The sequence below is a fragment of the Scyliorhinus torazame genome, chromosome 4 (genome assembly GCF_047496885.1).
Source record: "Scyliorhinus torazame isolate Kashiwa2021f chromosome 4, sScyTor2.1, whole genome shotgun sequence".
Taxonomy (NCBI): domain Eukaryota; kingdom Metazoa; phylum Chordata; class Chondrichthyes; order Carcharhiniformes; family Scyliorhinidae; genus Scyliorhinus; species Scyliorhinus torazame.
Window position 1 is genome coordinate 335,151,926 of NC_092710.1, and position 14,565 is coordinate 335,166,490.

The following is a 14,565-nucleotide window of genomic DNA, read 5'->3' on the forward strand; positions in this document are numbered from 1 at the left end:
AAAAGCAACAACAGCATTAAAGGGGAGGTGGTTGAACTCCATGATACATTTTGGGGTTCTGAAAACACCTCTCCCATAACACCTCATTAATGCCTCAATTGAACCTACCTCCACCAGGCTATCTGGAAATGCATTCCAGATCCTAAACACTCTGCATGAAAAATGTTTTCCTCATGTCATCATTGTTTCTTTGCAATTTCCTTAAATCTGTGACCTCTTGTCCCCAGTCCTTCCACCAATGGGAACAGTTTCTCCTGATCTAATCCATCCAGATCCCTCATGATTTTGAATACTTTTATCAAATCTCCTCCCAAACTCCTTTTCTCCAAAGAAAACTGTCCCAACATCTCCAATCTATTTAATTAAGGTTCTTCATCCCTCTGGCCATTCATGCAAATCTTTTCTGCACTTTCTCTAAAGCCTTCACATTTTCTAAAGGTTTAACGCCCAGAGCTGGACCCAGTACCAGTACCATGCCTCTGTCACCATGCATAAATCCCCCTTTCAGTCCCGAATAGAAACATAGTAAATAGAAGCTGGAGGCGGCCATTCGAGCCTGCTCTACTATTCATGATCATGGCTGATCCCATCTTCCCCCCACATCCCTTGATCCCTTTAGCCCCAAGAGCTATATCTGTCTCCTTCTTGAAGTTACATAACGTTTTGGCCTCAACTACTTTCTGTGGTTGCGAATTCCACAGATTCACCACTCTCTGGGTGAAGAAATTTCTCCTCACCTCAGTCCTAAAAGGTTTACCCCTTATCCTCAAACTGTGATCCCTAGATCTGGACTCCCCCACCATTGGGAAAATTCTTTCTGAATCTACCCTGTCTAATCCTGTTAGAATTTTGTAAGATTCTACAAGATCCTGTCTCACTCTTCTAAACTATAATGAATATAATCCTAACCGATGTAGTCGCTCCTCGTATGACATGAATGGGCCCCATGCTTCTTTCTACCATTCTTTTACTAATTATTGTAAGAATTGAAGACCTTTGGATTCTCTTTAATATTAGCTGCTTTCGCTCTTTTCTTCTCTTTCATGTGTTTTCACTCCCCCTTTCTATCTTTTATATTCAGCCTGGTTCACAGTTGTATTGGCCACCTGACATCTGTCAAAAGCACATTTTTTTCTTTATCTAAATCTCTGTATCTTTTGTCATAGTAATACTAATAATCTTTATTAGTGGCACATTAACACTGTAATGAAGTTACTGTGAAAGTCCCCTAGACGCCACACTCCGTCGCCTGTTCGGGTACACAATGTAATTTCTTTTATTTCCTATTCTTTTCATGCACTTAATGATCTGTTGAGCTGCTCGCAGAAAAATACTTTTCACTGTACCTCGGTACACGTGACAATAAATAAATCCAATCCAATCCAAAAACTGACGGAGAATTCAGAATGTCCAATTCACCTAAAAGCACGTCTTTCGGGACATGTGGGAGGAAACTGGAGCCCCCGAGGGAAACCCACACAGACACGGCGAGAACGTAGACTCCATACAGACAGTGACTCAAGCCGGGAATCGAACCCGGTGCTAACCACTGTGCTCCCATGCCACCCATTGAGGGAGCTCTAGATTCATTTGTGAGAATATACTGGTGTGTGCCCAAATTCTCTTTTCTTTGAAGGCTACCATTCTGCCTGCCAAGCTATGACTCCTATTAATCGGGGGTCAGATCCACTCTCATTGAAGATGGCTTTCCTCCAGTTTATTATTCTAACGCTGCATTCATCAAATGGTGAAAGCTCTAACCAGTGGAGATCCAAAGTGACTCAAGGGTCCAGGTATATGTATCATTAAAGTGTCATGGATAGGGTGGCACGATGGCACAGTGGTTAGCACTGCTGCCTCACGACGCCGAGGTCCTAGGGTCGATCCCGGCCCCGGGTCACTATCCGTGTGGAGTTTGCACATTCTCCCCGTGTCTGCATGGGTCTCATCCCCCACAACCCAAACGATGTGCAGGGTAGGTGAATTGGCTATGCTAAATTGCCCCTTAATTGGAAAAAAATAATTGGGTACTCTAAATTTAAAAAAGATTGAAGTGTCATGGACAGATATGGAAAATAATCAAAAACAGTTATGAAATACTGGCCTTTATATCTAGGGGACCAAAGTACAAGGGGGTAAAGTTATGCTATTGCTGCACAAAGCTTATTTCACATCTAAAGTACTGGAGAACCTGGGACTAGAAGGCAGGTATCAAACTAGGCCTTTCAGGAGTGAAATTACACATCACTTTGACACAGAAATGGTGATGGAAGCTTGGAATTCTCTTTTGCGAATGGCAATTGATGAGAGGGTAATTATCATTTTAGTTCTCAGTTTGATGTATTTTTGTTAATCAAAGTATTAAAGGATATAGGACAAAAGCAGGTACATGGAGTTAGGTCATTGATCAGCCATGATCCCAATGAATTATGAAGAAGGATCGAGGGGCTAAATTATCTACTCTTTCCTGTTGCTATGTTCCTAAAAATGTGGCCTAGCACTACAATTTTCCACGTACTTCTAATACGGGGGAGACAGTGGAGCAATGGTATTGTCACTGGACTTGTAAACCAGAGGAATGCTCTGGGGACCCAGGTTCAAATCCCGCCACTGCAGATGGTGAAATTTGACTTCAATAAAAAAGTCAGGGCAGCACGGTGGCACAGTGGTTAGCACTGCTGCCTTACGCCGTCGAGGTCGCAGGTTCGATCCCGGCTCTGGGTCACTGTCCGTGTGGAGTTTGCACATTCTCCCCGTGTTTGCATGGGTTTCGCCCCCACAACCCAAAGATGTGCAGGCTAGGCGGATTGGCCACGCTAAATTGCCCCGTAATTGGAAAGAAAAGAATTGGGTACTCTAAATTTTAAAATAAAAGTCTGGAATTAAAAGTCTAATGACGACCATGAAACCATTGTCGATTGTCGTAAAAACCCATCTGGTTCACTAATATCCTTTCGGGAAGGAAATCTGCCGTCCTTACCTGGTCTGGCCTACATGTGACTCCAGACCCACAGCAATGTCGTTAACTCATAACTGCCCCCTCAAGGAAAATTAGGGATGGGTAATAAATGCTGGCACAGCCTGCGACACCTCCATCCCATGAACAAACATTAAAAAACAATGCTCCAAACCAGCATGTCCCTTTGTAGCGAAATCCTCACCTTGTAGTTTCCTACTCAGTTCAAGTTTTTCTTGTTCTAAACGTCGTATCCTCCTTTCATAAGCTTCTGTGGCTAAGCTGTCCTCTAATGTCCGCTGAACGTTGATATCAACATCTGTTGAGGATGAACCAGCAGCATCTCTCAGGCTGCTTCTGTCAGACAGAATACTGAGAAGAAAAAAAAATGTATTAGAAAATAACTGCACAAGAGCTAAAGGATAATTGATGTAAGGCAAAACAAGATCGAAGATTTTGGAAATGTTTGTAATCACCATAAAGCTAGCATTTTCTATAAAAAAGCTTAACTGCTCACTTACAATCTCTGCTAAATGACAGGCTGTATCTGAATTTTAAATCTGTGCCTGAAAAGTAACCAATAATTATATCTAGCTGTGCAATGACCAATGGGCTTGGGACGTGCAGTTTAAACTACAAACTACTTAAACTCTTATGTGAGAAATAAAGGAAATAAAAGAATGACCAGGGTGAGGTTAGAGTCGGTCAAGGGCAGTAGTGGGAACTTGTGCATGGAGTCAGAAGAAATAGGAGAGGCGTTGAATGAATACTTTTCATCAGTGTTCACCAAGGAGAGAGGCCATGTTTTTGAGGATGAGAGTGTGATACAGGTGGGTAGGCTGGAGGAGATAGATGTTCTGAGGAACGATGTATTAGCAATTTTGGAAAACCTTAGGGTCGACAAGTTCCCTGTGCCAGTTGGGATATATCCAACGATTCTTTGGGAGGCAAGGGATGAGATTGCAGAGCCTTTGGCTTTGATCTTTGGGTCCTCACTGTCCATGGGGATAGTGCCAGAGGACTGGAGAGTGGCGAATGTTGTTCCTCTGTTCAACAAAGGGGATAGGAATGACCCTGGTAATCCTTACCAGGTTAGTCTTACTTCGGTGGTCGTTAAGTTAATGGAAAAGGTCCTGAAGGATAGGATTTATGACCATTTGGAAAGACGCAGCTTAATCCGGGATAGTCAACACGGATTCGTGAAGGGTAAGTCTTGCCTCACAAATTTGATTGAATTCTTTGAGGAGGTAACTAAGTGTGTAGATGAAGGTAGAGCAGTTGATATCGTATTCATGGATTTTAGTAAGGCGTTTGATAAGGTTCCCCATGGTCGGCTTATGAAGAAAGTAAGGAGATGTGGGACAGAGGGATGTTTGGCCAATTGGATAAGTAACTGGAAGACAGAGGGTAGTTAGTGGTGGATGGAAATTTTTCAGACTGGAGACCAGTTACCACAGGGATCAGTGCTGGGTCCTCTGCTATTTGTGATTTTTATCAATGACTTGGAGGAGGGGGCTGAAGGCTGGGTCATTAAATTTGCTGATAACATCAAGATTGGTGGAGCAGTGGATGAGGTGGAGGGCTGTTGTAGGCTGCAAAGAGACACTGATAGGATGCAGAGCTGGGCCGAAAAATGGCAGATGGAGTTTAACCCTGATAAGTGCGAGATGATTCATTTTCGTAGAAAAAATTTGAATGCGGATTGCAGGGTCAACGGCAGGGTTCTGAGGAATGTGGAGGAACAGAGAGATCTTGGGGTTCATGTCCACAGATCTCTGAAGGTTGCCACTCAAGTGGATAGAGCCGTGAAGAAGGCCTATAATGTGTTAGCGTTTATTAACCGGGGGCTTGAGTTTAAGAGCCGTGGGGTTATGCTGCAACTGTACATGACCCTGGTGAGACCACATTTGGAGTATTCTGGTCACCTCACTATAGGAAGGATGTGGAAGCATTGGAAAGGGTGCAAAGGAGATATACCAGGATGCTGCCTGGTTTGCAGGATAGGTCTTATGAGGAAAGGTTGAGAGAGCTAGGGCTTTTCTCTTTGGAGCGGAGGAGGATGAGAGGCGACTTAATAGAGGTTTATAAGATGATGGGAATAGATAGAGTGGACGTTCAGAGACTATTTCCTCGGGTGGATGTAGCTGTTACAAGGGGGCATAACTATAAATTCAGGGTGGGAGATATAAGAGGGATGTCCGAGGTAGGTTCTTTACTCAGAGAGTGGTTAGGGTGTGGAATGGACTGCCTGCTGTGATAGTGGAGTCGGACACTTTAGGAAATTTCAATCGGTTATTGGATAGGCACATGCAGCACACCAGAATGACAGGGGGTGGGATAGGTTGATCTTGGTTTCGGACAATGCTTTTATAACATTGAGGGTCGAAGGGCCTGTTCTGTGCTCTATGTTCTATGTTTACAAGGAAAGTCTAAGGCTGGCATTTTAGAGTGCATTATTTTACAGTAGACTTGAGGTGCTTTTGCAATGAATGAGTTCTGTATTCAGAGAGTGAGTGCCCGAAGCTACAGCCTTACATAGCCAGCAGAAAGACAGGCATAAAACTGGCTGCATTCGCAAAGATCAGCAGCTACGAGGCCTGTTGTTCCACCAGATCTGATGGGCCATCAGTTGCAGCAAGTCCCAGTAGTTTCACAATTGCTTTGTAGCAGATTGACAGGACCCTTGCTTTGTGGACCTGGCAAGACTAGAGTAATATGAAAGCACTTTTTAATTACAATTTCATTAATTACTTATGCTAAACATTTATAAACCATTGGATAAATCACAGGTGAGGTCCCACAGAACTGGAGAATAGCTAATGTTGTTCCTTTGTTTAAGAAGGGTAGCAAGGCAAATCCAGGAAATTACAGGCCGATGAGCCTGAACATCAGTGGTAGGGAAATTATTGGAGAGAATTCTTTGAGACAGGATTTGCGCCCATTTGGAAGCAAATGGACATAATAGCGAGAGACAGCATGGTTTTGTGAAGGGGAGGCCGTGCCTCACTAACTTGATCGAGTTTTTTGAGGAAGTGACGAAGATGATTGATGATGGTAGGTCAATGGATGTTGTCCACTTGGACTTCAGTAAGGCCTTTGACAAGGTCCCTCATGGCAGACTGGTACAGACGGTGAAGACACACAGGATCAGAGATGAGCTGGTAAGATGGATACAGAAGACAAAGGGTAGCAGTGGAAGGGTGCTTTTCTGAATGGAGGGCTGAGACTACTGGTGTTCTGAAATGATCAGTGCTGGTGCCTTTGCTGTTTGTAATATTTATAATTGATTGCGAGGAAAATTTAACTGGTCTGATTAGTAAGTTTGCGGACAACATAAAGGTTCACAGAATTACGGATAATGTTGAGGACTTTCAGAGGATACAGCAGGATATAGATCGGTTGGAGACCTGGGCGGAGAGATGGCAGATGGATTTTAATCCAGATAAATGTGAGGTAATGCATTTAGGAAAGTCTGATACAGGTGGGAAACATACAGTAAATGGCAGAACGTGTACTGTTATTAAATTAACCCCGCTTAATTTCTGCTTCGGTATAATGTTTTTCAATAATTGGATGGTCAGTTCAACTGTTTTCAACAGATTTCCAAAAGGCAATTTTAGATTATAACTACATTATTGAAGTGATGGTTAGAAGAAATGTTTTCAAATGCAAACAGTCAATGTCTTTCTTGAGTGTTGTTGGAGCTGTACTCATGCAGGCGAGTGGAGAGTATTCCATCACACTTCTGACATGTGCCTTGGAGGTGGTGAACAGGCTCCTAAGAGTCAGGAGGTGAGTTACTCGCAGCAGAATTCGCAACCTCTGAACTGCTCTTTAGCCAATGCTTATATGGCTAATCCAGTTCGATTCCTGCTCAATGGTAACCCCAGGATGTTGATAGTGGGGAATTCAGCAATGGCAATGTCAATGAATGCCGTGGGGGGATGGTTGGATTTTCTCTTGTTAGAGATGGTATTTGTGTGGCATAATTGCTACTTGCCATTTATCAGCCAAACCCGGAATGTTGTCCAGGTCTTACTGAAAATGAGTGTAGATTGCTTCAGTACCTGAGGAGTCACGCATGGTGCTGAACCTTGTGCAATCAACAATGAACATCCCCACTTCTTAACTTATGATGGAGAGGTCTTTCTTGAAGCAGCTGAAGATGATTGGGCCTAGGACACTACCCTGAGGTATTCCTGCATGACGTCCTGGGACTGAGATGATTGACATCCACCAACCACAGCCATCTTCCTTTAAGCCAGATATGACATCAGCTCAGAGTTTTCCCCGATTCCCATCTACTCCTGTTTTGCCAGGGCACCTTGATGCCAAATGGTGCCTTAATATCAAGGGCAGTCACTCTCACATAACCTTTTCAGAACAGCTCTTTTGTCCATGTTTGGACCACGGCTGAGTCCAAGACGTCAAGAATTGAGAGGCCCTGGCAGAAGCCAAAGTGAACGTCAGTGAGCAGGTTATTGCTGAGTTAGTGCCACCTTCCATCACTTGACTGATGATTGAGTAATCGGATGGTAATTGGCTGGGTTGGATTTATCCTGCTTAAAGCTCTCTTCACTGGTCTATCACGCTCCACTCTCTGCAAACTTACAGCGGCTCCCAGTCAAGCAATTTTGTGATGTTAAAACTCTCATCTTAGTTTTCAAATTCCTCCATGACCTGACCACTGTCATCACTCCAACTCACAATCTGCGGTACTCCTTTAATTCTGGCCTTTTGAGTATCTGCAACATGAATTGATCCACCCTTGGTGGCCGTGTTTGGAATTCCCTCCTTACACCTCTCTGCCTTTCTTTCCTCCAAACACTCCTTAAATCTACCCCTTTGTTTGGCCTTGTATCTCCTTATTTGTCTCAACGTTATATTTCATTTTATAATGCTCCTATGGAATTTCTTGGAATGTTTCATTATGTTAAAGATGTTACACGAGTTGTTATTGATTGGCAGAAGAACCAAAGGCGACATGAGAATTTTTTTATTTTTTTTAAATGTAAATTGTTAGGAAAAGGAATGCACAATGCAATGTGGAGACAGATTCAACTGTGGCTTTCGAAAAGAAACTGTATAAGCACCTGAAGATTTATGCTTATGGGAAATGGTCAGGTAAGTAGAATGAACCGAAAGGCTCTTGCAGAGATCTGGGGCGGGATTCTCTGACCCCCCGCCGGGTCGGAGAATCGCCGGGGGCTTGCGTGAATCCCGCCCTTGCCGGTTGCCGAATTCTCCGGCACCGGATATTCGGCGGGGGTGGGAATCGCGCCGCGCCGGTTGGCGGGCCCCCCCGGCCATTCTCCGGCTCGCGATGGGCCGAAGTCCCGCTGCTGGAATGCCTGTCCCGCCGGCGAGAATCAAACCACCTCTCTTACTGACGGGACAAGGCGGCGCGGGCGGGCTCCGGGGTCCTGGGGGGGGGGGGGGGGGCGCGGGGCGTTCTGGCCCCGGGGTGGGAGGGGGTGCCCCCACGGTGGCCTGGCCTGCGATCAGGGTCCACCGATCTGCGGGCGGGCCTGTGCCGTGGGGGCACTCTTTTCCTTCCGCCTTCGCCATGGTCTCCACTATGGCGGAGGCGGAAGAGACCCCCTCCACTGCGCATGCGCGGGGATGCCGTGAGCAGCCGCTGACACTCCCGCGCATGCGCCGCACGGCAAAGTCATTTCCGCGCCAGCTGGCGGGGCACCAAAGGCCTTTCCCGCCAGCTGGCGGGGCGGAAATCAGTCCGGCGCGGGCCTAGCCCCTCAAGGTGAGAATTCCGCACCATTGGGGCGGCGCGATGCCGGACAGATTCGCGCCGTTTTTGACGCCGGTCGGCGGACATCGCGCCAATTGTGGAGAATCCGCCCCTGGTGTCCAAAAGCCTCCTGTTATATTGCAACTATTGTGCAATTCTGCAGTGTGGGATAGCATTAGATTCAGAAGGGCCTAAACTCACTCTGCAGTATCCAGGAGCAAGAGACAACTCTGATACCCTTAGTTGAAATTGGATTTGTATCTAGATCTCAGAAATAATGGCAGCAACCACCAATCACCAACATAAAAACCTTTTAACCAGGGAGGATATAATAAAGGAGGTTATAATAGAGATGTATCACGAGCCTGTACCAATAGAAACACAGCAACAAGGATTTATCATCAGTGTGAGACTTGCTGACATCCCTGATCACCTTGTCAACGTTTTTTTTATTCAAGTTTGATTCTGTTAGTATTTTTTGTCTGTACAATTTAAATGTGCCCCTTTCGCATCACTCTTTTACAGTAGATGTTCAAAATACATGCAGCTTCATACAGTATAGTAAAAATTTCACTGCACTTACCAGTTAGTAGTGTATGTAAACCCTATGAAGGGAAGGTGGTGCCCAGAGAAAGCAGTGTGTGTAGGTGGAGGCATCGTCTCCTGAAACAGAATAAAGGGTACATTTTAGACTTGTCTTCTATGTCTTCTATTTTAGATTGCTTTGAAAACAAGCTAAATTAATGACGGCTTCCATGTCCTTTCTTTATTGTTGTCTCAAATAGATTTCCATTATTCCAGTTCCATTAAGACTGCAATAAAGTTACTATGAAAATCCACTAGTCGCCACATTCCCGTACCAGCCTCCCCGAACAGGCGCCGGAATGTGGCGACTAGGGGCTTTCCACAGTAACTTCATTTGAAGCCTGCTTGTGACAACAAGCGATTTTCATTTCATTCCGGCGCCTGTTCAGGTACACAGGGAAAATTCAGAATGTCCAATTCACCTAACAGCACGTCTTTCAGGACTTGTGGGAGGAAACCGGAGCACCCGGAGGAAACCCACGGAGACTCCGCACAGACAGTGACCCAAGCCGAGAATTGAACCTGGGACCCTGACGCTGTGAAGCAAGATTATTATTATTGTCGTCAATTGTCGTTAAAACCCATCTGGTTCATTAATATCTTTTAGGGAGGGAAATCTGCCATCCTTACCTAGTCTGGCCTTATGTGACTCCAGACCCACAGCAATGTGGTTGACTCTTAAATGCCCTCAGGGGTGGGCAATAAATGCCGGCACAGCCAGTGATGTCCACATCCCATTAAAGAAAGAATTTTTAAAAATTTAATATCACATAGAAGGTTAATTGGCCATGCTAAATTGCCCCTTAGTGTCCAAAAGGTTAGGTGGGGTTACAGGGATAGGGTGGGGGAGGACCCTAGGTAGGGTGCTCTTCCGAAGTGTTGCTGCAGACTTGATAGGCCGAATGGCCTCCTTCTGCACTGTCGAGATTTTACGATTCTATGAGAAGAGATTTGATGCTGGAAAAGACGTTATGCTATGAGTTTTCTACTCATTTATTTTATCAATAAAATATTTGGTGCTCAAACGAGCACATGGTTAAATATTTCCAATGCAAAAAAGACTGGACATAAAGTTAGTCAGTATTTCATTGTATTTTCTAATCCCAGTTATCTCGACACATGCTGGAGTTAACCTGAATATTGTTGAAAGGGTGAATAATACAGAAAAGCATTAGAACCTCATCTTAAGAAGCTGACAAGAAAGATACAAAGAAGAAGAATGTATCGAAGAAAACGTTGGACAAAAGATCTCAGCATCTAAAAAGAGATTTGTCTTTTTTCTGTTCCATTGCTGAAGGACCCGCTGTGTCCTTTCGCATGTTCCATTTTTATTTCAGAATTACAGCTTTTTCTTTTTATCTCTATCGAACGACAAATGATATTTTGTAATCCCACTGCTTTGATGAAATACCAAATCAAAAGCAAATTCACAAGACTGATTATGTAAGAGATGGGTTCACCTTAGAAGCAACTAGAATTTCACCCTCTTTCAATTTGAATTCGCCTTCTCCAAACTGAGATACACACAAACTGACTTACAGAATTTTTTAAACAGTCGTCATCCACATCAAAATTCGATGTGTCTGTAGGGCTGCTGACTTCGGGGATGTAAGGTGCTTCACAGTTTCTGATGTTGTCCCAGTCAATGCCGGCAAAGAATGGATGTTTCTTAAAGTCTTCAATCCCGTTTTGACCCAGCCGATGCTCCCTGCTGCAGATAAGCCTCCGGATGAGGTCTTTGGCATTTTCAGAGACATCGGTAATTTGAACCGGGAACTGAAATCTCTCCTGTTTGTGAGAGAGTTAAATGCAGAAGTTAATCACACATTCTGAAATAAGGGGCTTCCATACATCAGTTGTTCAGGCATCAAAATGTCCTTCAGGGAAGGAAATCTGTCATCCTTACCTGGTTTGGCCTATTTGTGACTCCAGAACCACAAAAATGAGGATGACTCATAACTAACCTCTGGAATAGCCTAGCTCAATTCAAGGGTATTTCTTCACTCAATTCAAGAGTAATTAGAGCAAGGTACAAATAATTTCCCAGAAATGCTAAAGAACCAAGGATCCAGTGGGAAGGAGGTATTGCAGGAAATTAATATTGCTAAAATAATTGTGCTGGACAAATTATTGGGATTGAAAGCAGATAAATCCCCAGGGCCTGATAATTTACATCCCAGGGTACTAAAGGAGGTGCCCATGGAAATAATGGATGCATCTTCCAAAATTCTGCAGACTCTGGAATAGTCCCAGCAGATTGGAGGGTGGCAAATGTAACCCCACTATTTAAAAAAGGAGGGAGGGAGAAAACAGGGAATTACTAGGCAAGCCCAACATCAGAAGTAGGGAAAATGCTAAAGTCTATTGTAAAGGATGCAAGAACAGACATTTAGAAAATATCAACAGGATTAGACAAAGTCAACATGGATTTGTGAAAGGGAAATCATGTTTGACTGATCTACTGGAGTTCAGGACGTAACTAGCAGAATAGATAAGGGTAAACCAATAGATGTGGTGTATTTGGATTTTCAGAACATTTTTGATCAAGTCCTACATAAGTGTGGAAAATTAAAGTGCATCGGATTGGGGGTAATATATCAGCATGGATTGAGAATTGATTAGCAGACAGGAAACAGAGTGTAGAAATAAATGGGTCTTGTTCAAAGTGGTAGGCAGTGACTTGTGGGGTCCCGCAGCGATCAACCCAATTTTGATGATGACATAGAACATAGAACATAGAACAATACAGCGCAGTACAGGCCCTTCGGCCCACGATGTTGCACCGAAACAAAAGCCATCTAACCTACACTATGCCATTATCATCCATATGTTTATCCAATAAACTTTTAAATGCCCTCAATGTTGGCGAGTTCACTACTGTAGCAGGTAGGGCATTCCACGGCCTCACTACTCTTTGCGTAAAGAACCTACCTCTGACCTCTGTCCTATATCTATTACCCCTCAGTTTAAAGTTATGTCCCCTCGTGCCAGCCATATCCATCCGCGGGAGAAGGCTCTCACTGTCCACCCTATCCAACCCCCTGATCATTTTGTATGCCTCTATTAAGTCTCCTCTTAACCTTCTTCTCTCCAACGAAAACAACCTCAAGTCCGTCAGCCTTTCCTCATAAGATTTTCCCTCCATACCAGGCAACATCCTGGTAAATCTCCTCTGCACCCGCTCCAAAGCCTCCACGTCCTTCCTATAATGCGGTGACCAGAACTGTACGCAATACTCCAAATGCGGCCGGACCAGAGTTCTGTACAGCTGCAACATGACCTCCCGACTCCGGAACTCAATCCCTCTACCAATAAAGGCCAACACTCCATAGGCCTTCTTCACAACCCTATCAACCTGGGTGGCAACTTTCAGGGATCTATGTACATGGACACCTAGATCCCTCTGCTCATCCACACTTTCAAGAACTTTACCATTAGCCAAATATTCCGCATTCCTGTTATTCCTTCCAAAGTGAATCACCTCACACTTCTCTACATTAAACTCCATTTGCCACCTCTCAGCCCAGCTCTGCAGCTTATCTATATCCCTCTGTAACCTGCTACATCCTTCCACACTATCGACAACACCACCGACTTTAGTATCGTCTGCAAATTTACTCACCCACCCTTCTGCGCCTTCCTCTAGGCCATTGATAAAAATGACAAACAGCAACGGCCCCAGAACAGATCCTTGTGGTACTCCACTTGTGACTGTACTCCATTCTGAACATTTCCCATCAACCACCACCCTCTGTCTTCTTTCAGCTAGCCAATTTCTGATCCACATCTCTAAATCACCCTCAATCCCCAGCCTCCGTATTTTTTGCAATAGCCTACCATGGGGAACCTTATCAAACGCTTTGCTGAAATCCATATACACCACATCAACTGCTCTACCCTCGTCTACCTGTTCAGTCACCTTCTCAAAGAACTCAATAAGGTTTGTGAGGCATGACCTACCCTTCACAAAGCCATGCTGACTATCCCTGATCATATTATTCCTATCTAGATGATTATAAATCTTGTCCCTTATAATCCCCTCCAAGACTTTACCCACTACAGACGTGAGGCTCATCGGTCTATAGTTGCCGGGGTTGTCTCTGCTCCCCTTTTTGAACAAAGGGACCACATTTGCTGTCCTCCAGTCCTCTGGCACTATTCCTGTAGCCAATGATGACATAAAAATCAAAGCCAAAGGTCCAGCAATCTCTTACCTGGCCTCCCATAGAATCCTAGGATAAATCCCATCAGGTCCCGGGGACTTATCTATTTTCAGCCTGTCCAGAATTGCCAACACCTCTTCCCTACGTACCTCAATGCCATCTATTCTATTAGCCTGGGGCTCAGCATTCTCCTCCACAACATTATCTTTTTCCTGAGTGAATACTGACGAAAAATATTCATTTAGTATCTCGCCTATCTCTTCAGACTCCACACACAATTTCCCATCCCTGTCCTTGACTGGTCCTACTCTTTCCCTAGTCATTCGCTTATTCCTGACATACCTATAGAAAGCTTTTGGGTTTTCCTTGATCCTTCCTGCCAAATACTTCTCATGTCCCCTCCTTGCTCGTCTTAGCTCTCTCTTTAGATCCTTCCTCGCTACCTTGTAACTATCCATCGCCCCAACCGAAACTTCACACTTCATCTTCACATAGGCCTTCTTCTTCCTCTTAACAAGAGATTCCACTTCCTTGGTAAACCACGGTTCCCTCGCTCGACGCCTTCCTCCCTGTCTGACCGGTACATACTTATCAAGAACACGCAGTAGCTGATCCTTGAACAAGCCCCACTTATCCAGTGTGCCCAACACTTGCAGCCTACTTCTCCACCTTATCCCCCCCAAGTCACATCTAATGGCATCATAATTGCCCTTCCCCCAGCTATAACTCTTGCCCTGCGGTGTATACTTATCCCTTTCCATCATTAACGTAAACGTCACCGAATTGTGGTCACTGTCCCCAAAGTGCTCTCCTACCTCCAAATCCAACACCTGGCCTGGTTCATTACCCAAAACCAAATCCAATGTGGCCTCGCCTCTTGTTGGCCTGTCAACAAACTGTGTCAGGAAACCCTCCTGCACACACTGTACAAAAAACGACCCATCTATTGTACTCGAACTATATATTTTCCAGTCAATATTTGGAAAGTTAAAGTCTCCCATAATAACTACCCTGTTACTTTCGCTCATATCACATGAAACTTGGTGGGAATATAAATAGTGAGGAGGATGTCAAGAGGCATCAAGGTCATTTAGACAAGTTGAGTCAGTGGG

The 14,565-nt window shown here is 44.5% G+C and overlaps 1 protein-coding gene across 9 annotated transcripts in view; it reads right to left on the reverse strand.

Annotated features, from left to right (window-relative positions):
- LOC140411160 (serine/threonine-protein kinase MRCK alpha-like) overlaps nt 1-14,565 on the reverse strand; it is a 900,765-nt gene that overhangs the window by 382,727 nt on the left and 503,473 nt on the right. For all 9 annotated transcript variants that reach the window (XM_072500231.1, XM_072500235.1, XM_072500230.1 and 6 more), the window contains 3 exons: nt 10,830-11,078; nt 9,289-9,368; nt 3,162-3,328 (listed from right to left, as the gene is read on the reverse strand). In XM_072500231.1, the coding sequence (XP_072356332.1) occupies nt 3,162-3,328; nt 9,289-9,368; nt 10,830-11,078 (496 nt within the window). The remainder of the gene's footprint in view (nt 1-3,161; nt 3,329-9,288; nt 9,369-10,829; nt 11,079-14,565) is intronic.